Source organism: Talpa occidentalis, unplaced genomic scaffold, assembly GCF_014898055.3.
Source record: "Talpa occidentalis isolate TD23 unplaced genomic scaffold, MPIMG_talOcc4v2.1 talOcc4.7, whole genome shotgun sequence".
NCBI lineage: Eukaryota > Metazoa > Chordata > Mammalia > Eulipotyphla > Talpidae > Talpa > Talpa occidentalis.
In genome coordinates this window covers 126624238-126648890 of record NW_023605083.1, presented here as the reverse complement: position 1 = coordinate 126648890, position 24653 = coordinate 126624238, and the positions used below count along the sequence as shown (strand labels likewise).

The following is a 24653-nucleotide window of genomic DNA, read 5'->3' as shown; positions in this document are numbered from 1 at the left end:
GTGTTGTGGATTTTGGCAGAGTCCCCCAGCTGGTGGCCTTGTCTGTGACAAACAGGCAGATACACAAGGTGTCCACTTCCTTGACTTCTCTACATTTCCAAGGTCTTTCTGTAGATTGGTCTGTCTTGATGAGGACCTCAAGTGCGGACTTCTGCTGAGGATGATCTGTCATCCACATTCAGAGATGCCCCTTTAATATTTGTCATGAGTTTTGCTCTTTGTGTTTCATCTCACCCAAAGGGTAGAATGTTACGAACACTCACACATGTGTGCACATGTGTGTGTGCTGGGTTAGGACAGTGCAAAGTACTTTGCAGTTTGATGCCTGGTTTGTACCTTGAAAAACTGTCGTTTAGTCTCTCTCCACACTAGTGACTCGAAACTAAAGGTCAGGCCTCCACGGCCCCATCAGTGCTGGAATTTTGTGGCCCTTACACAAGTCCAGTCAATCCCAAATGTTACTGGGTCTTGATGAAACGCCTTCCAATGGCCGGTGATAAGATGCATCTGTAGTGAAATTGAATTGACTCCTGACAGCAGTAGCCCTGTTCAGAAAACAAAGCTTGTGTGTTACATTTAGACTGTTCTAATTTTGGTTTTCTTTTCTCTCCACCAGTTTGCTGTTTTGTGGTTCACAAGAGGTGCCATGAATTTGTTACTTTTTCTTGTCCGGGTGCGGATAAAGGACCTGACACGGATGTAAGTAGCCTGCGAGCTATTGAGCAATGTTACTGCAAATGTCTGAGTTTAATTTTTCAAAATGCCTGTTCACCTGTGCTTGGGGACTTACTACCCTTCACGGGAAACTTAGCAGTTAGTCTCGTATGACTCTGGCCTCTGCTAATAAACAGAGTTCTGGTCCTTTGGAGTCGGGACAGCACTCTTGGAGGAAGATTTCTCTGGCACGTGTACTGTTCCACGGCAGGCAGCCACGTGGACTAAATCCACCAAATCAACAGCTTTCACAAACACAGTGCGGTTCTTTTCTGAAGATGCTGCAAATTTTACAGTGAACATGAATGGCTCTTCAGTGGTTTCTGGAGGGATATTACATGTCAGGACCACCAATAACTTTGGCCAACGTGATACATGGCCCGAGAGTGCTTCCTGAGAGCCTTGCCGCCTCACTATGTATCACAAGTGCTATTAGCAATTGACATAATTTAGCATCTGTTTCTCTGAACAAATGATCTCTGATGCGGCCCATGTGTGAGTAGAAAATTTCATTTATTTGTGTCCTAATCTGTTGAGAATCTCTTGTTCGCAGGAAAAACAAAAAGCAAAAAACAAGACTAACAAAGGGGTAGTGGGAGTTAAAAGCCTGGGAAGCAGCACTATCCAAAATACAGTGAGTGGGAAGAAACCTGGGCTGTGACATGTTACAGCTTTACTGCGAGAAAAATTTGCAGAGACCTGCAAGGGTAGACGTTTTTATTCAGAACTGCTTGTGCAAGATTACTGTAGTCCCTAATTCTTTTTTTTTTTTTAATTGAAATGGCATTGTTGATGACGTGATGTGAGTTTCAGGTGTGCACTTCCACACCTGCCCGATGGACATCACACACCACGCGCAGTTCTTAAGTCACGTGCTTCAGGTGACTCCTGCCCCTAGCACTTGTTTCCATTGGGGGAACTGCTGTCAACGTGACATCCGCAGTGCAGATGGGGCCTCGGTGTAGACGGGCAGCATTCTTTCTGAAGGTGGCGAGTTTCCAGTTAGCTCTGAGGGATGTTGATTTGCATTGTTTCATGTAACACACGTAGTGGAGGACCTTACCGTTGTACCTCAGCATGTGGGGACGTGACGTGCAGTTTTGGTTGAGATGATGGTAGAGGCAGGTTGAGTGGGTGTCTCGAGCTCTGAGCCATCACCTCCCTGCAAAGACCCCAAGACATGGGAGTCACAGGGCTCAGGAGCTGGCTGAGCTTTACAGCCTCATGAACCAGGAAGCCCACGTGCGTGGCTATCGCGTGACTGGCTGTTGTTCAAAAAAATCAGTGTAGATAATCCACCCAGCCCTCCCCAGACTGCCCCTCTTTCTGGTTTTTATGTGCATTGGAGACATTTTAGAGATAAAAATAGGTGCAGTGGACAGTACCAGCTTCCCTGCAAGGCCAGCTTGCTTCGAGGTGCCCCTAAAGGGTCCCCTTTCACCTCCTTGCTCGTGATTCCCAACTTCATGCCCTCATTTTCTTGCCTCTTATATCTCCCATTTCAGTCTCATCAGGATGGAGGGTGGGGGAATGCGGGCAGCCTCAAGTGGGAGAACAGTTTTGTGCGATGCTTCCTCCCTCCTCTCACCTCCCGCTCCTCACTCTGTGCTTGAGAGTAGAACCTTTTACAGCCAAGCCCTGTGCTGGGCCCTGGGCACAGCAGTCAACACAGATGTGCCCCTGTCCTCCTGGACTTCCTACTGGAAGGTGGACAGCAAATATCACTAATTAAAGGGGGATGTAGGTGCTCCCAGAAGGCTTACCCAAGGGAGCTACTCTGGGCAGTCAAAAAGCACCCCCAAGGAAATGACATTTAGCCAAATGTCGGGAGGAAGCAGGAGACGGGAGAGCACAAGTGTGCTGGGACACGGGGAGCCTGTTGAGAGCTGCTCCCGACAAAGGGGGGCCCACGGGAGAGCAGGGATGGGGACATGGCTGTGTGTGAGGCCCGGGGGCCTGAGCAGGCCGGATGGCCAGTGTTGGGTTAAGGACTTGACCACAATCTGAGGAGCTGTGGGGCCCACAAAGCTGGTTTTAAAGCAGAATGATGTGATCTTGTTTGCATCGTATAAAGGTTGCTTTGGGCGCCTCGTAGGAGATGGATTGGCGGGACGTAGGCTTCCATGTATGGGTGAAGAAGGGGAATATCGGGGAGAACCAGCACAGAGGCGCCCACTTTTCAGGGAGGGGGTGGGGCCTGGGAGAAGGAGGAAGCAGTGGGGAGGCTGAGGGAACTCACGCGAGGCCACTGAGGTGCTGAATCAGCAATTCTTGGCCAGGGGGCAGGGGTTCAGGGAGATGGAGATGTGGAGAAAGACTCCCAGGTTTCTGGGCCAGACGCATGAATGTCTGGGGGTGCTTCCAGACTCTGGAGGGCTCCTGGAGGGAGTGCCTGGGAGGACGGGGTGGGGCAGACCAAGGTGTTCAGTTTGGGAAGTCTGGCATTGAGAAGACAGTCCTGTGTGAATGTAGATGTGAGGTTAGAAGCGGGGTGTGTCCTGAAGACAGATTCCTCTGTTGTCCTCCTCATTTTGTTTTCAAAGTCCCGAGTGGGGTTTGGATCATCTTGCCTGCAAAAGGGTGACAGAGTGTGGAGAAGAGAGATCATGGGCGCCCAGCAGGAGGGCACACGAGGAAGGCTGAGGAGACCAGGGAGGAGCAGGCAGGGAAGCTGGAGGAAAACCAGACGCCTGTGAGGCCAACCGAGAGCTGTTCTAAGGGGGCTGTCAGCCCACGAGCCAACCCTGCCTGTGCCCTTGTTGGGACTGTCTGTGCGCTTTCGATACAGCACATTCGTAGTTGACATTCGTCCCGGTGTGTGGAGGCCGGTCCTGTTGACATGAGAAAGTCTTGGTTTCTGTCTGCTCCACATCATGCATGCGTATGACTTCCAGAGACCCCCTTCATGCCCAGCACATTCCTCTGGTTGTGGGGTGGTAATGTGGTCACCCACCTCACAAAGCCTGGAGCAGGGCAGAGAGCTTCCCTGCAGGTCAGCTGGGTGGGGAGCCGAATGGGAGGCACCCCAGTATCCGTGTGACGCTGAGTTCTGTCCTTTCTCTTCTCTCTGTTGTGTTGTCTGCTGTGGCTGCCAAGCCTCGTGTTTTAATATCCTCGAAAGTGAAGATAAGAGGTGAATTTTTTTTTTTTTTTTTTAATATGAGAGGAAAAGAAGCACAGGAGACAGTAAGGAGGTGCAAAGAATCAGCCCGTCTTGCCTGTCTGACTCACACAGGATATGTGTTCTCTTCCAAGGAGAAAATTTGCCTTTCGGTCCCTGGTGTTAAGAGCCCGTGATTAGCACTTCCTGCAGCCTGGCGGGAAGGGCTCTGTCCACGCAGGGTGGTTTAGTTGTCGGGCATATCTGCGAGATGCCCAGCTGGGCCCCTCAGGGAGGTGGTTTGAGGGGTGCAGAGCTTCAGACTCAGAGCTGAGTGGATATGGGAGATTTCCTGGTTTTATCCTGTGTTGCACAAGTTTTAAAATCACAGAACTCTGAGCTGGAGTGGCGTTAAAGATTTATCTAGGTTAGCCTTGTTTTACAGACGAGGAGACTGGGGCATAGCAAAGAAAGAGGTAAATGATCCAGGGCACCTTCCGTGGGTGTCCTTAAGGACCCATTTTTGGGTAGCTTTGTGGTTGTCTTTAGGGGTGCTGGCTATGGGAGCAGGGCTACGGCAGTGTGTGGGGGCTCTGTTCCCTGGCCCTGCTGCCAGGGGAAGTGTCCTAGCTATTTTCTGGCATAATAATTCAAAGTTCTGTTCAAATATCTCGAAAAGTGCTAAAAAGCACAAGGAAAGCCAATTAAAAGAATGGAAAGATCAGGAAAAATGAAATCTAATTTAAGAGAACAAACCACCCTAAGCACTTTTTCCCCTGAAAACTTAAAACATTTAAATTAAGACCTTTTTTTTCCCTTTCCGTGGTGAATGCTTAAGATGCACAGTTCATGGGCTGCTTAATAATGCTTTTGTGGGGCTCAGCAGATTCCAGAACATTCACAGATGGGGGAAAGAACACCCAGCCTGTGAGATCCACAAATACTGTACCTGCTCAGCCGTGTTCAAGATGAAAGGAAGGGAGAAGTACTGGGGGGGTTGGGAGGGGCAGGGAAGCTGTTCCCAGATTTCTGTAACCAGATGGAAATAGGGTTGAGAAGTCTGAGCAGAGATCATCTGCAGGACTCAGGAGCAGACTAGCTGGCAGGCTGCAGAAGGAGATAGGACTTCCGAGTTCAGGCCAACGACCTCCTGACCAGACCAGGCTTGGCAGCTTCTCAGCCCTGCCCACCCCCCTCCTGGGGACAAGCTGAGCTATTGCCAGACAGGCCCTTGTGGCACCTCTAGAGGCAAAAGCCAAGATTTCTGAGACTTTAGGCACCACCCCCAGCACACTAAGTAGAGAAGAAAATCACAGACTTTTTAAGGAGCCTCCTTTCAAGGCTAACTCACTTGCCAGTGCTGCCTATCTTTGGAGCCAGGGCTCACAGGTGGAAGAGGGGTGGCAGTTGTGGGGGTACCTGCCACCTGATAGGGGTGCTGCCCCCACTCAGAGTTGGAAGGTACTCAGAGTTGTTACAAAACTGTTCCCAGGTGTGTGACCTGAGTGCAGCTTGGGGCTCTGCCCAGCACCCCCATCCTGCACCTGAGATTGTGTAAGACAACAAGGAAATAAGACCAAACCTGTCCGGGTTTAGACATAGTTCCCTACCCTCCACCCCTCCGAGTTAAGAAGTGAACTAGGACATGGACCAGAGGAGGAGGGGAGGTTGCCTTGTTTGGGGCGGTGAATGTGACTTGGCTTTTCAAAAATGTGCTGTTATTCCTTCAGCTGCCGCTGAATCTGGTGGATTTCCCTTCCTGACTCTGGCCCTGGGGAATGGGGTGGACAAGCGGAGGGCTGGTTTTAGGTCCTGGGGACTCAGATTTCTTCCCTTTCCTTTTTAAAATTTCAGTTCAACTGCCACTTTGGTCCTTCAGCTTGGAATGCCTCCCTTCTTAAAGCGGTGCCCGCTCTTCCTCAGTGATGTGACAGAGCCCACCTTGCAGGAAGGGGTGGGGTATCTGGGCCTGCAGGTGCTACATGTGTGTGCAGGAGTGTGCGAGTGTGTACATAAGTGCGTGCGTGTTTACCAACACGCTTTTTACCAACACGTTTACCAACACGTTTACCAACATGCTTTTTCTTTCCTCTGTGTGCCCTAAGTGACAAAAGCAACTGTGTGGGGGTACCAGGTACCAGGGTACCAGGCTGACCTCAGCCCTGCTTTTAAAGTTGTAATGAAAGTTGCAGGGAGACAAGCTCCTTTGTGAGATATATACAGTGACAAAAATGCCCAACAACTATTTAAACAAACTCTCGGGAATGTTTGTTCTGTGCACTGGCTATGTGGATCCTGGAGAAAGTGAGAGGGGCCAGGAGGAGCTGTGCGAGCATGAAGCTCTGGCATTTTTGTTCAACTGTTCCTTTTTTTTTTGGCCTCATGCACGTTCACCAGTGCCCCTGGCTGGTCGGGGAGAAACTGCTCCTATTGAATTTTGCACTTCTAATATCTGAGCCCACTGAACAGAACTCAGGTAATTTAAAAATAGCTCCCTGGGTCATCCTGTGTGTGCTCACCTGGACGGCAGCCAGCCTGCAAGTCAGGGCTTAGCCGGCGCCTGCCAAAATGCTCAGGAGGGCACCAGTGAAGACATTTTCAAAGGCAGGGAAGCCTGCCTGGCCAGGGTGCATCTCTGCACCCCATGAGGACTGCACCGCTGAGCCATTTGAAGAAACTGAGAACATTTACTACAAAGGCTTTAGAAGCAAAAATGGAACCAATTGCACAAATTGCTACAAAGCAAAAGTGGCATCTGGTTGGAAGCCAGACTCTATGAAGGGCTGTATGTCCAGAAAGCAAAATTGCTTGCTTTTCCTTATGACCTTCTTGAGAATCCTCGTGTTCTCATGTTCTTTTCGGTGTCTTAGAAACCGATCAAATGAAAAAGGCTGTGAGAGTGTTTAAAATTCAACATTTCAAAGCTTCATTTCTAACAAAACTCAAAACATTTAAAATAAACCTAGAAATAAATTTAATTAGAAAATCTTCTAACTTTTCAGCGTGTGCTTTTACATTTAGTATGGAAATAAGACAATTTAGAGAGCAAATCCAGTTATACCCAAAACATTTTTCTATTCCTGAACCAACAAAGTAAAGGGAAATTTGTAAAAGGTGCAGGCGCTAAAAAGTTGCATTTAAAATTCAGCAGAATGAAATTAAAAATCTTGGTGTGGGTGGAAATTGGGAATCCCGAGATGCCAAGTCATTCAAAACCTTTCTAGACTTTGGTTTTCTTATTTTGTAAATAGAGAGGTTGAAGTTTGTGGTCTTCAAAGTTGCAGTCAGCCCTACGTTTCATTCCATCACTATTGAGGGCTCCGTGCTGTGAAGAGGCAAAGGTGAACACAGTGTCTGCCTTTTCTATACTTTCTCTCTAACTGAAAGAATACAGCAAGCATGCAACGAGTGTATCAGAAGGAAGGAGAGAAGACGTCCTGAAAGTGGCGGCATTTTAAGATATTTCAATTATTTTCAAAATTTTATTTTTCAAAACAGGTGGGACCATTATGACCATGTTTCTCCTGCTGGCTGAAGGGAGTTCCATCCCTGGCCCAGTGCCACCATCCAGTGCCACGTAAACTCAGGTGGCATGTACTCGCTAAAGAATCGATAAAAAAGAATAAGCAAGACAACCCGCTATGTTCTGCACGTCCTGGTGGGATCCCCTTGGTGAACCTCTGGGGAAACCTTTGCCAGGTTTCGAATCCACCCTCTGTCCTCGCCCACAGGTAGGGCTCCTCACGTGCTGTGATGCCTCAGGAAACCTTAAAAAAGAAGTTATTTCAGGGAAATAAACCAAACAAAAAGCTCCCGTGCTAATTCTGCGCTTCAGTGGGTGGATTATTTTATGTACCAGATTCACAGTAACAGAAGTATTTCCCGCAAGGGAGGGGACTTCTGCTACTTTCGGGCCAAATTAATTTAGCTGGGAATTAAAAATAGCCTCAAGGACTTGCATCCTCTAAGACTTACATCCTCAGCCACAGTTCTGATGAACTGAAGGGGACGACAGGTGGTGGAATGTTCATTCTCTCTTCCTGTCGATGCTGGCTGCAGGGGGAGAGAGGAGTATGGGTTGGCTTTGCAGTCTGTACCGCGTCTGTTGGGGTGCAATGTGTGGTCGAAGGATTTTTTTGGTATTTTTGCTTAGAGCACCAGAAGAGCCTCACCCTGGGGGCTTTTCACTGTAATCCAGGGGTTTCAGTCACCACCATTCCAGCACCTCCGGAACCCGACTGTTAGCTGCCACGTAAGACCAGTAGTGCAGTCTTTTCAAAGTATCCACTCTTGGCAAATAGTCTTTGAGAATGGGGTTAGGTTTTTTTTGGGAGGCACCCCAAATTTCAGTGGAGCCAGATCTGGAAAAAGAGTGTGATTAAGGTGGTTTGTAACAGTTTGGATCATAAAGGAGGTTAAGACAAAAGCACAAAGATGTAAGGAGTTTCCGACATCCAGTTTCAAAGAGGTGTGTGGAAGCACTGGGAGTGCGTGGGATGGTTGTGTAGCCCCTTGGTCCACTGTTAATGCCATTTACAGAATTATTGAGTCCCTTAAAGATTGTGCCTGCACAGTGAACTCTTCATGCAAAGTGTCTGTGTTTTTTCACTTTGAAGACCTAGAGCCAGGGGCTGAGCCTGGGACAGAGTGGGTGCTCACAAAGATCTGTTGAACCAACGGGGATAAATGGATAAGGATCTGAACCCAATTTGGTCACCAGCTGTGCTGATCTGGCCCTGAATCACTAGGTTAGTTCTATACATGAGACTTTCACTGACCTTTCACCGATACCTGGGAATAGGTGTTTCATCAGCATCATTATTGGCACCTCGTGGAGGAGAGCTGGGGGTGGAGGAGGCAAGCCTGGCGGACTTTCTGCTTGTCACATCGCCATTTCAAACTCTCTGGGTTATTTCCAGTTTAATTTTTTAAATGGTGGGCCTGAACAGAAGTTTTTGACTGGCTGGGGTAAAAAATTGGTCTGGTTGCTTCTTCATTTTCCTTGATCTATACAAATGTCTTAGTAAGAGCAGATGCACAACCAGCCAGGGTAGCCTGTACCTGAGCGCTGTTGCTGGGGTGGTGTGGAGAGCCAGGCCTGGAGCTGGGTGTGATAATCCCGGTCACAGCCTCTCCATGAGCTTGCCTGACACACGTTTCCCATCTTACATTTATTCAGCATCTGTAATCATTAAATACGCCTCGAGCATTTCTTAGTGCCAGGTGGTGTGGTTGAAAAACATGCTCTTTGCTCTCAAACAGTTGACCCTTAATCGGAAGTCATGTATTTGAATAAACCTGATTATTCAGATAAATAATTGCTGCAGTGGATAATGTGCATAAGTGCACTGAGGCTATGTTGTCATTCCCATTGTACAAGTGTGAAAATTAAGACTCAGGATGAGCCAGTGGCTTGCTGAAATCCAGTAATAAATGGTGCATTAAGCTTTGAGCCAAGACTCTGTATCCAAACCTGTTCCCTTTCTGGGGTACCACGTGGCTGACCAGCAAGGCCAACTTAAGGGACAGGCTGTTGGTGAAGGCTCGATTTTTGGGATTTATGGGGTCCATGTGATAATGAGCAATCCTAAAACTGTGAGAGAAATTTGGAATGATACAGATATTAAATACTTTAAAAAAAGATTTATTTATTTATGCATACAAGAACTAGGGTACAGGCCAGAGGTTTGAGGTGTGAGAGGATTCAACAGAGACAGAGTGGGGAACAGAATAGGCAGAGTGACTGAAATACACTGCTGAGGGGAGCAATGGGCAAGATAGGAGAGGTCTGCTGTGCCATGTGTGTAGCTCCCTGGTCAGGGATCGAACTCGTGCTGCAGTAGCTGCAGATAGCTTCATAGTGCTGCATCTCAACCCCTTGTACCACCAGGGAGGCCCAGATCTTAATTTTTTTTTAAAGATTTATTTATTTATGCATCCAAGAACAGAACTGGGGTACAGGCTAGAGGTACAGGGGGTGAGAGGATTCACCAGAGACAGAGTGGGGAGCAGAACAGGTGGTTCAACTAAAATACACATATACACCATGGAATATTATTCAGCATTCAAAAAAGATAAACACATACAATTTGTAGCAACATGGATGGCGCTGGAAGGGATCATGCTCAGCGAAATAAGCCAGAAAGAAAAAGAAAAATACCGGATGGTCTCACTCATAGCAGGAATCTAGAAAACTTAAATAAGGGACCAGGAAAAAGAATAACTATAAGAAACAAAATATCAACAAACAACTATGAACCAGAGACACTCTTTGGGGGGTGGGGTTTGGGGCAAGGAGGGATTGGGGTCAAAATAAGGGGGTTGTAATTATATGGGGAATATAAAAATAAAATTTAAATTAAAAAAAGAATCAATGAAGCTAAAATATAATGAATGTCCACACACATACACACACACACACACACTAGTACACTGCTGAGGAGAGCAGCAGGAGAGATAGGAGAGGTCTGCTGTGCCATGTGGGTAGCTCCCTGGGGATCGAACTCGCACTGCAGTAGCTGTGGATAGCTTTATAGTACTGCATCTTAACCCCTTGCACCACCAGGGCAGCCCCCAATCTTAAACATTAACAGTGAAATCATTCACAAGCAAGACCAACAAGGGAACTCGTGAAATCTGGAGCCTGCAGGCCACATGGGACCAGGTGAGAGCCTGGAGCACTTGGGAGACTCGGGTTGGGTTCTGACCAAGAAGGTGGGCAGTGTCCTGTTGTGAACACACGCCACATCTTTGACGAGACCTTTTAAGATCTACTTTCTTAACGCACTCAAATATGCAAGGCAGCTTTATTAACCGTAGTCTGCACCTGCAATGACAGTGCTTTTCGAGGTGAACGTCTCTTAAATGTCTAACGAATGTCTTGATCAGTAATCTATGCAAAAGTCCTGGCTAGGCAGCTCGGGAGAGATTTGTGTTAAGAGACTGCTGGTTGAAAGAACCTATTATGATAAGCACAGGCTATGATTTATCCTACAAGAGGCAAGGTGAGTTTTTTTTTCCAATCACAAAACATACCTGAGATGTTCATTCCAGAAGGCAGGTTGTTTTCTTTTCTCAAATTTTGTTGACTTGCCCACTGTTTACGTAAGTACGATTTGGGGAGTGCAGCTTTGCACTTCAGCGTGGGAACGGTCTTCACTTGCCCCCCACCCGAGCTCCAGTCTGCCCTGCCCCTTTCTGGCTGCAATTTCAAGTCCCTTGGACACCTATCCCCACCTCCCCCCCCACACACACACACCTCTTTTTTCAGGCAGGAGGTATTGTAGAGGTACATCGGGGTAGAAATGTTTAAGAGGTGAGAATTCCATCCTTGAAAATGATCGCTCTGTGGAGGAGGGTGATTTGAAGTTTCTAGATATTAAGCTGTATCATGACTCATTTGTTCTTAAGCAGGTCGTCCTCCCATTACTAAAATTAATCACAAAAGACCAGGGAAGTTTGAAGAAAAAAAAAGAGAGAGAGGAGTTTACACAGCAGGTCTTAAAATTAGGAAGGCAGGGCTGCTCTCTTCCGCATTTGCTGAGTTTGAATGATGCACCAAGATTAAGGTAGTTCATTTTAATCTTGTTTTTCCATTATGAATCAGTCATTTAGAGTATCTACATGTGTAGAAATTAGAAGTGAGAGGGGGAAGTCGGAAATTTTAAACAGCATTGCACACACAAGTGAGCAGATGCCTTAGTGAGCCCTTGTACCCAGCCACGGTGCGGAGATGTGTGCTCGGATTTGATCTTGTTCTCCTGCAGTAGACTTCTGTCCACCCAGGAATCAAACAATGGGAGCCCAACAAAGTAGCTTTGGAAAAAAGCATTCGCCAAATAGCCTCCTAACATGGCCCCTCATTTCTGCTCTTGGTCCTGCCTTCTGCCTCACACACAGCAGCCCGAGCCGGTCAGCTCACCGCAGCTCATGGTCAGCTCTGTCTGAAGCCTTCAGTGGCCTCCCTTGACTGCGACAATGAAATAGAAATGCCTTCCCTTGGTCAGTGACTGTGATCTTCTCCTGCCTACCTCACCGCCCTGAGCATGCCCAGCTCCTTTGTACCTTGGGCTTCTGCACGGTGGACCCTTCACATGTACATCCTGCCCCCATCTGCATGGTGCCCATGCCCACCATTCAGTCTCTGATACCTCTTTAGAGCAAGTTCACCCCCTTTCATTTCCACTAGTCTGCCCTCCATTCTGTACTCCATCGCTCTCAACACCACCTGGCACCATATAATTTGCTATTTGATTATTGCCTCTCCCACTGGCATGAAAGCACACGAGAGTGGGACATTGTCTTACTCTTTTACCTAGAACTGTGCCCAACACCCATCGTAGGTGTTCAGGGAACACTTGCTGGCCGGATGCACACATGCACGTGCACTGATACAGGGTTTGCAGGTTTCCTTTTGATCATACGACTAAAAGGAGATGTCCTAAGGTCTATAGGGGGTTTCCCTTTTCTGTGACTTAATGTCGTGCTATGTATTAAACTGGTCATGCCAGTTAGACGTCAGGCTTCCTATGTGATTGGATATGTCTTCCCAAAAAAAAGCATGTTCTTCATCTTAAGAATATGTGACCTATGAAATTCACCCAGTAATAAAATGTATACAATCAGTCTGATTTAACTGGAATACCCCATTAGCCACCAAATTCTGGATGGCAGCCAGCCTGGATAAGCCAGCACTGGAAATGCGACTCGTCTGCGTATTGCCTTGGGGGTGCTGTCCTCTTACACTCCCCTCTGCAGCCACCAGTACCTCCTGCCAACATTCTTGTTGAATGGAAGGGAGTTTGGAATAAATCGTGAGAATATGTGTGTCCATAACAGGATGGTTACAGAGACTTGGAAAGCACTGATGTGAGGCTGGGCACAAAAGCTTAAGAGGAAGCTATTTACTCTGCCTAGAAGGATGACAGAATTTGTCTGGTGGGGAGCAGGAACTAGACAGAACCCAGGAAATCAAAATCATTTGTTAATCATTTGATTTTTAAGATGCTTTGACTTCAGTTGTCTTTTTGGACTTAAGCTTTTCAGAATAGTGCAATTTGGGGGAAATTCTCAAATTGTTTTAAAGATTTATTTTTTTATTTATTTTATGCATGCAAGAATTTGGGTGCAGGCCGGGGATGTGGGGGGTGAGAGGATTCACCAGAGACAGAGTGGGGAACAGAACAGGTGGATTGACTGAAATACACTGCTGAGGGGAGCAGCGGGCGAGACAGGAAAGGTCTGCTGTTCGTGTGGGTAGCCCCTGGCCGAGGCTCAAACGCAGGCTGCAGTGGCTGGGGATAGCTGGATAGCACTGAGACCTTAACCCGTGTGCCAGCAGGGAGGCCCCAAATCCTCAAATTCTTACTGAAATCTGTGAAATCTCTCCTGTCCGTATCATTCTTTTGGAACATGACAGGTGCTGTGGTCTCCCAGAACGTCATCCAGAAGGGGGATGCCTGCACAGCTGAGCATCCCTGTCCCAGGAGAGTGATGAGCTGTGGCAGGGCCTCAACTACCCAGGTTTGAGAGCTGCATTTTGAGATTGTGCCCCAGCGTAGGTGATGATTCAGGTGACTGCTTTCCCGGGTTTCCTAAACAGGGGTGATCATCACTTCACTTTGTCATGTGACGAGATGTCTGGAACAGGGCGGTCCAGAGCAGATGGGGGCTCCATGATCCCGGAAGCTCCAGACTCCCCTGCCTTTGTGTTGGGCATTTGATCATGGAGCTCTGAGCCTTTTACCTTTGTTTTTGTCACCTCCGTTGTAGATGGCTGCCCCACCGCCATCCCACCCATGTCCAACCTGGAGGAAAGAACTGTGAAGGTCAAAACCTGCTGGGGCTGCTCCCTTTTAAAGACTCTCCCAAGGAACCCCTTCTAACAGCTTCCTGACATCCTGTGGGCCAGGACTGCTTGACAGAGCCTCTCCTGTATGCCTGGGGAACATGGAGTTTTTGTTTGGTTTTGTTTTAAGCTGGGTGTGCTATTCCCCAGAAGAAAATCAAAATGGCTCCTAATGAAGAGGAGAATGAGTTTTAGACACTAACAGTGAATCCTGGTAACCTTGGCGAGGGTGGCTCCTTTCTGGATATAACTGCCTTCACTGTGTGTCCTTCCCCAGCCCGTCCCTCTGCCTTCATAACTGCCATGGAGCAGGAGCCTATTCACTCACGTGATGTCACGATGGACCTTCAGGTGCAGTTGAGTCAACTGAGCTGCTTGATCGGTTGATAAGGAGAAAGGAATAAGGAACACTTGTGAGGAGGTTTTTTAAAAGAAAAGACTTTTTTTTTCCCCTTTAAGCACTGTTTTTTTGGCAATGGCATGCCTGGGTAGTTGTGCGAGGAGCATTTTTGTTTTAATAATGAAATGTTTTGAGCCTCACGAATCGTGTTTATGCAGTCACAACGTTCCTCTGACATGGTGGGCGCTGGTAGTAAATATTAAGAGCTGATGGAGCAAAGCAGGCCCAGCAATAACTGGCAGCTTTGTCATTCACTGCAGAGCACCCGGCTGAGGGAGGCGGTAAGTTGTAGAGTTGATGAGAGCTGCCCTTCATGCTTGGAGAAAGTGCAAACTTCTCTTTGCAATGCCCTTGCTGACCCAGACTTGGCAAGTAGTTGTTGTGAGAAGGCAGAAGTTGAGCTGACAAGGAGGATCTGTTTCTGACAATTAAAGAGGGACCCCAGAGTAGGGAACCCCGTCAAGTGGGACAGGGTGCTAATCCTGTACTAGCCAGTAGGAGCAGCACTAACTCCCTGACATGCTCTGGAGTTTGAGGTCCACTGGGGAGGACGCTGGGGTCTCTCTCTGGAATGTCCTTCTCATGCCACCTAAGTCACATCTGGCCTCTTGTGGAATTACAGATGACTTCCCCGACACCTCTGATTCCCTCGTGGACTTCTCCCCACACCCCTCCCATTCATTTGCCCTCCTTCCTCCCAGTATGCACCTCACCGGAGACATTGATGAGACCACACTCTAGGGCAGCTCTGCCTCTGCCCAAATCCCTTGAGGACAAACCATCCTCGGTGTTTACCCACAGTCTGGCTTGTAGCTGCTCCCCAAAAAGGTATATTAAATTACCAAGTGAATGAATAGAGACCAGTGAGATTCTGTGCAATAACCTTGATGTTTTACAAAATTCCTTTCTTAACTCCGACACCGATGCTATTCTCCCAGATTGTTTTTGACTCAGATGGCTTCTCCTGTAATGGATGGCTGTTGTGGGCCTCCCTGGTGGCGCAGGGAGTTGGGCACAGCACTGTGAAGCTGTCCGCAGCCTCTGCAGCACGAGTTCGATCACTGGCCGGCCAGGGAGCTGCCCACATAGCGCAGCAGACCTCTCCTGACTCCCTGCTTCTCCCCTCAGCAGTGTATTTCAGTCAGTCTGCCTGTTCCGTTCCCCACTCTGTCTCTGGTGAATCCACTCACCCCCCACACCTTTGGCCTATACCCCAGTTCTTGTATGCATGAATAAATAAATAAATCTTTTTTTTTTTTTTAAAAAAAATGATGGCTGTTGAGAATAAAGAATTAATTCTTTGGGCAAATGCCATTTAGCTTAGAAGTTTAACTGCCATGTTTGTGACAAGGCTGAAAATTATGTGTCAAGCTGCTTTTGTGAAGAGTGGATGCCTCCTGGCTTAGGGGGCAAGTTTCATTCTGCATCTGTTGAAGATCTCTGTGCGGACAGTGGAACAGTAAGGTTGCTTAGATGGAATATGGGTCTAATAGGCTGCCAGGTTTCCTTTTGTTTATTGAAATAGAATAACCAGAGAAGAACAAGGCAAGTTTTAAAAATAACTTGGTACACATGTAGGTGAAATAACCTTACCTCCCAGCAGCTGAGAAAAAAATAGGTCCCAATTCTGGCGGTTGTTCTAGGATATATTTAGTAAGAGGTTCTTTCTCCTTTGATGGTCGATGAAGGAAAAATCATGGTGGGGGGGAAAAATTAGGCAGGGAAAAGGCTACTCAAGTTGTTTGGTGTTTCATTTTATTTCCACTGCACCCTTGGGAAGAAAAGGAAACAGAATCATGAGCACAGTGCAGGAAAATATAATGTTTGCTCCCCTAATATGGCGTGGTAGGTTGAAGGGTCGCCTAAGAAACTCCTCTCTCGTAAGAGATTACCCAATTTAATTTTACTCAGCAAAAATTAGTTTTTGGAGTTTCCTGTTCAAAGGGGATGGTCAATCAGTGACATTACCTAAAAGCTCAGCATGATCAGCGTGTCACCGCTAGCGCGACAGAAAGGTTCCATCTCTTTCTACTCGAATCTTCTAAGGGAAATTGATGAACCTGATAACCTAATTTTAGACCTTCTGAAATTGGGCAGATGGAAGGTATTTATAGTGTTCTGAATCAGTTCCTATTAGACATTTAAAAATAGTCACATCATTAGAGAATACAGTCAAGGAAGAAAAGCTTTTAACCCTAAGTATAATGCCCAGAACACTGTTGTTTTTTTGTTTTTGTTTTTTGTCCCCAAAACTGGATTTGCGTTTTGGTAGCAATTTCTAAAGAGCCTTTCTGTACTCTCTCCTTTCTCTTTCCTGTGTGATGCTGCTGTTGTCATGGAAACAGATCTTAGAGTTGCTTTGCTACACAGTGGAAGGGAGTCCCTGATATGGAGAGTTACTGCAGGTCATTATCATCAACAAAGCGCCTTTATTAAGTGTTTTGCTACGATCCACGTTGTGCAAAGTTTGGGACTCCGTGTTCTGGGGCTTACGCTGAATTTATGTGTTTTATGACACCCATGAGCACCAAGCAGACCTTAGGGTCCTCAGTCATAGGTGCCTTGAAAACTGCCGGCCCTCGGCAGTGCCCTTCCCGTTACAGGTGGTGAGTTACACCTTGGTCAGGAGCGGGTCATTACTCTGTGTCCACTTACGGTTGAGAAAAGAGGGTTTGAGAAGTTTTGAGTGAGACAAGAAAGGAGCAAAGCCCCCAGTTGAAGAGGATCATTCATTGGAAGTTCCCCAAAGCCATTTAGCGGTGGTATCAGGCTCCTTGGGTGAGACATGATTGTGCAAGGTGGTGACTGTGTCTGGAGGCCTGCAGGCTGGGATGCCTTATTAGCAAGCTTGCAATTAGAAGATAGCCCAGTCAGACGGTGTATATGTGACACACGTGATTGTGTAAATTGGGGCCCCCACGTTGGGTAAAGCTAGGGCGTGGTGGGGTGGACTCTTCCCACAGGGGGGATTGTCTCTTGCCTCCTCACTCACCAGCAAATTCCCTGGCCTGAGTCTCCACCTTTCCACCAGGTGCTCCCTCAGTTGCAATGAGGGTTAAAAGAAGGGATGGTGATAAAGGGCCTCGCAGGACCTGGTACTTAGGAAGTGCTGATTCCCCTACTCCCTTGCACCTCAGGAGTCCTCGGGGCAGTGGTTCTCAATGTGGGGTCCCACACCTACAGCTTCGGTATCACCTGGGAGCTTTTTAGAAGAGCAGACTCAGTGCCTCAGGAGAATGGCTCAGCAGCGCTGGGGTCGGCCCAGTAACCTGCATTTAAGGAGCTCTCCAGGTGATGCCCTTGGCTTGAGAGGGACGACCCAAGGCCATGTTTCCAGGGGTGGCCGACCTTTGACTTGGGTGAATGTAGTTCTGGTTACCATGTAAGATTCCTGGTCAGTCACAGAGCTCACCCCCACACTGTTCAAAGGAGAGTGTTAACTAAGGCGACTTTGGATTCTGTTGGACGAATAGGCTAACTTCGAAGGAGAAAGCCTGTCTGTATTTATCTTGCTGTGAAAAAGTAGGTCAAATTCAACTGACCAAGGTTTCTGCAGTTAACAACCATTCTCCCATAAATGTCGAACCCATAGGAATTATTTCTCATTAGTGTATACTTTCTGCTTGAGCTAAAGAAACTATCCTGCTTTCTTATTCCAAGTGATTATGGACTTGGAGGTGCTTTTAAAACCCCAAACTTTTGCCCCCAGACATAGCAGGAAAAAGAGAATGCTACCAATACCACTTGCAGCTGCTATTTCAGACACAGTGAAATTCTCCTGGGTCTGTCATTCCCCATTTTATTGCTTTTTAAAAACCTGCCACAATTTTTTTCCCCAAGCCTGCAATGATTTAAAAGTTTGAAGCCAGGGAACCATCAGCATATTAGGAGGCACGGGGCCTTCGTTTACGAGCCATTCCGGATTCTGTGACATGTGGCATCCTCAGGAATCTTGGGGGACCTGCTCACGTTGTAGGCAAACCAAATTATAGCTTCAACTAACTCTGATTTGGAAATTTCCCCCTTAAAAGCACTAAAAATGTTTGACATTTACAGGGTTTCTGCAGCAGTCTGCAGTTTCTCTAGCAAGCAAAGTCACAAACGCAATTGCTAACTTGTGTTTTTATATAGTGCAGTCCTAGTGTTTGGTCAGTGGGCATAAGAATATGATGACCATCAAAGTCGGAATTCTCATTTGTACTGTTTTCAAATAGGTGTTCGGCATCCAGGTCGAAAGTCACCTGTGAAGATCGTGGTAATACGTGAACACAGGATTTTCTCTCTAATTCTCAGTAGTTCTTCACTTTTTCTTGTTTCTACCAAGGACTCTCTCTAGACTCCCAGAAGAGGGGTATACATGGTGTATACATTTTCCAAGAACAATTGAAATGTGATTTTCCCCTGTTTCTGGCTAATTGGGGCCACTGAAAATAAACTTGCAATTATGCAGTGAATGATGGTCCGGCTAGGCCTGTATTCTTTAAGGAGTCCTAAGTTAGAAAACTCTATGTAGGCAAGAAGACCAGTACAAGACAAATTCAGATTTCTGGTGCTTTTATGTACATGATACCATGTATGTAAGAAACGAAAATCGGACCAAGAATTGTTTGTCCCTTTGCTCTCTGTGAAAGGCAAGAAAGCTGGCTTAGGAAACGTCAGCCTTCAAAATACTGAAGTAGCAAAATACTCTGAAGAAAGAATTGAGGAATGCACATAAATTTACCTCTGAAAGGACCCTCCTTCAGCTGAGGACCCTCTTACCACTGTGCAGTCTCCCCTCCCCCTCCTGGCCCTGTTCTGGCCCCTCTTCCACGTGCCTGGGACCCAGGGCCTTTCTCTTGGTCTGGACCACACAGCCCTCGGGTGTCCAGCAGGGCCTGCAGACGGGGTGGCCAGGAGCCAGGAGCAGGCAGATGCTTGGGGATGCGCTGGTGGCCTTCCCAGGCTGAGTGCCCTGGGCAGAGCCGGTGAAGCTGGCTACGGCAGGACAGAACACACAAGTCCCTTCCCCTCGGTCTTTTTCTGCCTCCTGCAATTTGTTTTTGTCTCCTTTAGTGCTTGTGTGGTCGTTGAGTTTCTCTCAGCTGTGCTAGGCAGAAAGGAGCTCTTGGTAGGAGCAAGCCAAGAGGAGGAACAGTACGCAAGAGCAACTGTGAAAGAAGCAGGAGCACCCCTGTGCAAGGTGCAGCTCAGGAACCTGCTGGAAGCTCAGGGAGGTGACCTCCTGGAGCACCCCGGTCCTCCACCAGGTGCAGGGCAGAGCCAGCCCCTCCCAGGAGGGGTGTGCTGAGCCCCAGCAGCCGTTTGTCGCAGGAGGAGGACCAGCTGCTCAAAGGAAATAAACAAGATGCCTTGAGGTGTTTTAGGGTGCCTGGCTTAAGGGCACAGGTGTATAAACTGTAGTGCCTAGTCCAAACTTTGTGAGACTGGCGTGAAACTATGTGGCCCGACTATCACTGGCGGGCTTGTGGCTGGCATGGGCCACTCACTAAATATTGACAGAGCAGGTACCAAAGAAGACAGGGCATGCAGCACTATTCATCGTGAGACACACTGCAAACCTGATGGGGCCTTCATCTGTGCTCCCTTCCTGGGCTGTCGGGATTCCTTGATAGATCCTCGCAAGTGCTGCTTTCTCGTGGATCCAGGAGTGATCACCTGGTACGCTCTGGTTTCCATCAGTGTCCAGCTGCAGCCATGGCAACCCCCTGTGAGGGTCCTGGTGGACAGGGGGTGCTCCAAAGAGAGGGAAGCACTCTTTGCAGGGTGCATAGTTTGGGTCGCCAGGGCGCTGATGGGCAGGGTGGGTGCTGTGCTGGTCACGCTCAATCTGGTGTCAGAAAAACAGAAGCAAGATCATCAAGATCATCATTGTGGGCTCCAGGATGTGTGACTGTGACTATCAAACTTGGCTGCATATCTGAATCCCCTGGGACATTTTCCAAAATGGGTTTCCTCCCAATCCAGGCAGGTCTGACTTAGTTGGGAAGGCCCAGTACCCAGACAGCATGAATTTTACAGGCAGATGGTCTCAGGCTTGAATCTCATCTCCAAGCACTTAGCAGCCTCTGGGCCTCTGGGCAGGTCAGTTAAGCTCTCCAAACCACAGTTTCTTTATCTGTGGCAGAGAAATAAGCACACTGATAGCATCTTGGGATGAATTACATGAAATAATGCATATACAGGGGGCCTCCTTGGTGGCACAGGGGTTAAAGTCTCAGTGCTATTAAGCTATCGGCAGCCACTGCAGCATGAGTTTGATCCCTGGCCATGGAGGTGACCCACATGGTGCAGCAGACCTCTCCTGTCTCACCTGCTGCTCCCCTCAGCAGTGTATTTCAGTAGATCTGCCTGTTCTACGCCCCACTCTGTCTCTGGTGAGTCCTCTCACCTCCCCCCGCCCCGCACTTCTGGCTTACACCCCAGTTCTTGTATGCATAAATAAAGTAAATATTAAAAAATAATCCATGTACAGCGCTTAGCTCACACCTGCACACAGCAGTCAGCAGTCAGTGTTCACTATTGTGCTTCCCCAGAATGGCTGCCCGGTTCTGTGGGAATGTGCAGAGAACCAGAAAACCCTGCCTCCCACCTCCCGACCAGTCCACAGTCTAGATGGCTGAGAACAAGCAAATGCAGAATGGTTGGTGAGCTCTGGGAGGAGAGGAAGAATGTTGTCATGAAGTTTGGATGCCTGGAAGATGCTGGAAGGATAGTCTGGACTGGGGAATGGGGTACAAGTAGAGAAGGCAGTAGCTCAGGCCGTTCCAGGGCGAGTGTCAGAGGGGTTTGCAAGGACCAGAATGCCTTCTGATGATGTCAACACATCTAATACAAGACTCTGACTAATTGCTATTTATAGTTGCTTATATCCAAAAGCTTGTTTATACCACTGAAAACTGTCAGCTGGGAGTAGTGGGAAGAGCTGAGCGCTTCGTCTGAACTCCTGAATTCTTGTCCCATCTCTGCCCCTAACTAGCTCAGTGACCTTTCCAGCCACTTGACTCTGAGGCCGCGGCTCCCTTGCTGTAAACAGGGCGTGGGGACAGCGACACCAGACGACTGCCAGGGTCTTTGGCTCCAACATTAACTGTCCAGCAAGAACATCAAATGCACTGTTTTTTCCAAAGCCTGTATTGTGTATCCTTGATTTCCAGTTCCCAGAACCATGTAAGATTCATTGTTCTGGAAAGACTGTGCTTTGCTAATTTGTTGCTTGCGATTCAGATTCCTGTGAAGCTCACGGAGGCAGACATTTCCACTCATAAAAGCATTTTTGTTCCATTGGAATTGTCTGGAAAGTATACTTCATCATCCTTTTGTTTGATTTCTAGTTTCAGGAAGATGTTAATGTTGTGTTGGGAGACTAAGGCGGGAACACCTTAGCACTTCTCTGCTCTAACTCGAAGAGCTGAGGGTCCCTGACTCGTAAACGGGTGACTGCTGATGACCCCTGCTTACCAGTTAGTATGTTCTTGGGTGCCACATCTGGTCCTTCTCATTTCCCACTGCAGAACTACCTGGAGACTTTCAATTCAGAACACCTTGGAGGTGTTGAGTTTCATTTCACAGATCTTCACGCTTGTCTTCTGGGGGTCAGGTGCTCTTCTGCCCACATGAGATCCATCCCAGAACCAAGCAGACAAAAATCCACATGCCCACGGAGAGTAGGTCCCATTGCATTAGCCTGGAATGTAACCTGCCCTTTCACTCCAGGTGAGGGGTAACCTGTGACAGGTGTCTCTGTCTGTCTTCCTTTATCCAAGTTCACTTCTCTCACCCTCCAGAATCTCTTGTGTGTGACTCTGCAGAGGGACTGAGTCATGAAAACTACAGTGTATTTTTACATAGAAAGTAGAATATGGGGTCGTTTGGTATATGTGGTACATTGCAAAAATCCCATCCTTGGGTCAGCAGGTGGAGTCTGTCTCTCCACTCCTGTGAGTCTAGCCTGGCTTTGTGACTTCTTTGCCCAGGGGATGCAGCAGAAATGACAGTGTGGGGGCCCATATCCTATAGGGCCTCTCTGCTGGTGTCAGCACTATCAGGTTATCACCAGCCACTGTGACATGAGTTCGATCCCCAGCCAGGGAGCTACATGGGTCGGGGTGTGCATGGGAATTGAAAGATTTCAGAGCTTTCACTCTTACTTGCTTTCTTGGGAGCCTCTGCCATAGGAGGAGCCCTGATGGACCTGCTTGAGGAGGAGTGGCCACATGGAGCAGGAATGAGCCTTCAAGCTGAGGACCCTTAGACAAGCCAGCACCACCCAGCGGGCCCATGAATGAGGCCATTCCAGGCCAGGGTGCCCAGCAACTTACAGATGGATGCGGCTGCATGGATCAGCACCAGCCTAAAATCTCAAGATGGTCCCCATCAGCCTCAGTGCAAGTGGTTTTAGCTATTAATAATGGAAAGTTGTAAGCATCTTATGTATTTATTAATATAAATAGTAATATATTTCCCATCTGTCGAGAATTAAGTAGACTTTGGAAGATAGGCATTGGAAAATGTTTTTCACATTTCATTTATTTATTAAAGATTTATTTATTTATTCATAGAAGAACTAGGATGTAAGCCAGAGGTGTGGGGGAGGAGGTTGAGAGGACTCACCAGAGACAGAGTGGGGAGCAGAGCAGGAGGATTGACTGAAATACACTGCTGAGGGGAGCAGTGGGGAGACAGGAGAGGTCTGCCGTACCATGTGGGTCACCTCTCTGGCCAGGGATCAAACTCAGGCCAAAGCTGTGAAAGTGCTGAGACTCAACCCCTAGGTGACCAGGGAGGCCCTGATTTTCACATTTAAATCATATCCTGTAGGGCCTCCCTGCTGGCCTCAGCACTATCAAGTTATCACCAGCCGCTGTGGCATGAGTTCGATCCCAGGCCAGGGAGCTACATGGGTTGGGGTGTACATGGGTCGAAGAAGGCCTGACAAGAATGTTTTTATTCTGGGAACTAAGACTTGTCTCTTTACTGGAAGTGTCAATGAAAGTCATAACTCAGAAATACCCATTCAAAGTGGAGAACAGACATCTGTCTCCATAAACTCAATAGGAATGTGGCATCGCCACCCCACACACTGTCCCCTCTTTTCCATAAGCCATGATTCTTTTTTTAGTTCAGAGGGAGGCCTGGGAATATTCTCTGTGCATAAATGCTTTATAAATATCACTTTATTTAATGCCCTTCTTAATAATACTTCCTGTAAATAAACAATCAAAGTAGCAGGGCTCCAGATTGCTTTTATAACGATGGTAAACCATATGTTTTAGGACGTGGTCTAAAAATGACATACTGCTGTGATTGAAAGAATTTGGAAATTGCACTGTTAGCGCTATTACTATGTAGTAAAACAGCTTGGAGAGACTCTGGTCTTTGTTTAACCTAAAGACACCTGCCTTTGGTCTGTGCCAGGACTTGCAAACTACAGCTCGTTGAGCAGATGACTCCAAGGCTTGTTTTTGTAGATGCTCAGCCTTGCCCATCCACCGAGGTGTGTTATGTATGGTGTGTCTGGCAACAGAATTGACAGACCCTGGCTTGCAAGCCTGAAAGCGTTTATTTCCTGGCCCTTTCTAGAAAAAGTAAGCTAGCTCCTTTTTCTTATCATGGTACTCAGTGGTTGATAAGAGAAGCAGATTCAGTTGTAATATCTACCTCCCTCCCTCCCCTAGCACCTGTTCCTTTTATGGATTTTCTAGTGTGCATTGTATTCTTATTCTTGCAAGTTTTTATAATAAAGATAAAATAGGAAGATGAAGAATCCTGGCATCTGGGTTTTGGCAGTAGCCACCAGTACAGTTCACATCTACCAGCTATAATTCTTACATCAAAGTTTACAAACTGATAAATTGCAGGTTATAAAGATGAGGGACCCAGTTGGTACTTTGCCTTTACTGTGAATGCTGGGTGGCGCTGGAGGTCACCCATGATGTTAGACAATAGGGTGATTATTTCTGTTCTGCTACAAGACAATCTGATTGTGTTTTGTGTGGAGTGAAGTCCAGCTGTGCTCACCTCTATTTGCCATGAGACAGGGCTGCTGACCTTTTTCTGCAAACCCCCTTCTGTCTGCTCTGGCGTAGTGGGAGGCCCGAGTTTCTTGGGTCAGCACATATTCATGCTGCTTGTTATTTTTCTTAATCTTTCATTAAATGAATAATTTTTTGGTAAAATATTACAAAGAGCTTTTAAAAGAAAAGCATTATAGTATACCTTCTCCCTTAGCATATATTTATAATTATTTTCTCCGTGGGACTTTATATGGCTTATAAACAATCTTGATGACCATGTGGAAATAGGAAAATGTTTTTAATATGGTATACCATAAAAAAAAAAATCACAGAAAGTGGCAGGGATACTATGGCAACCATACAATAAATATGTACAACTGTTGACAGTAAATAGGATGTTGGTCCTCGAAAGATAGCCACATCCTAATACCTGGAACCTGTGAATGTTACTTTACCTGGCAGAAAGCACTTTGCAGATGTGGCTAAATAAAGCCTCTAGAGATGGCACCCGGGATTATTCTGGTCAGCTCTGTGTGGTCATAAACCTTAACTAAGAATGCTAATTCCTGCTTCACG

At 47.3% G+C, this 24653-nt stretch overlaps 1 protein-coding gene across 1 annotated transcript in view; it reads left to right on the top strand.

The window, feature by feature from the left end:
• The window catches only part of PRKCA (protein kinase C alpha), a 339371-nt gene that overhangs the window by 129546 nt on the left and 185172 nt on the right, over positions 1-24653 (top strand). Inside the window, exon 3 of the mRNA XM_037493515.2 lies at positions 617-699. Coding sequence (XP_037349412.2) covers positions 617-699 — 83 coding nt within the window. The remainder of the gene's footprint in view (positions 1-616; positions 700-24653) is intronic.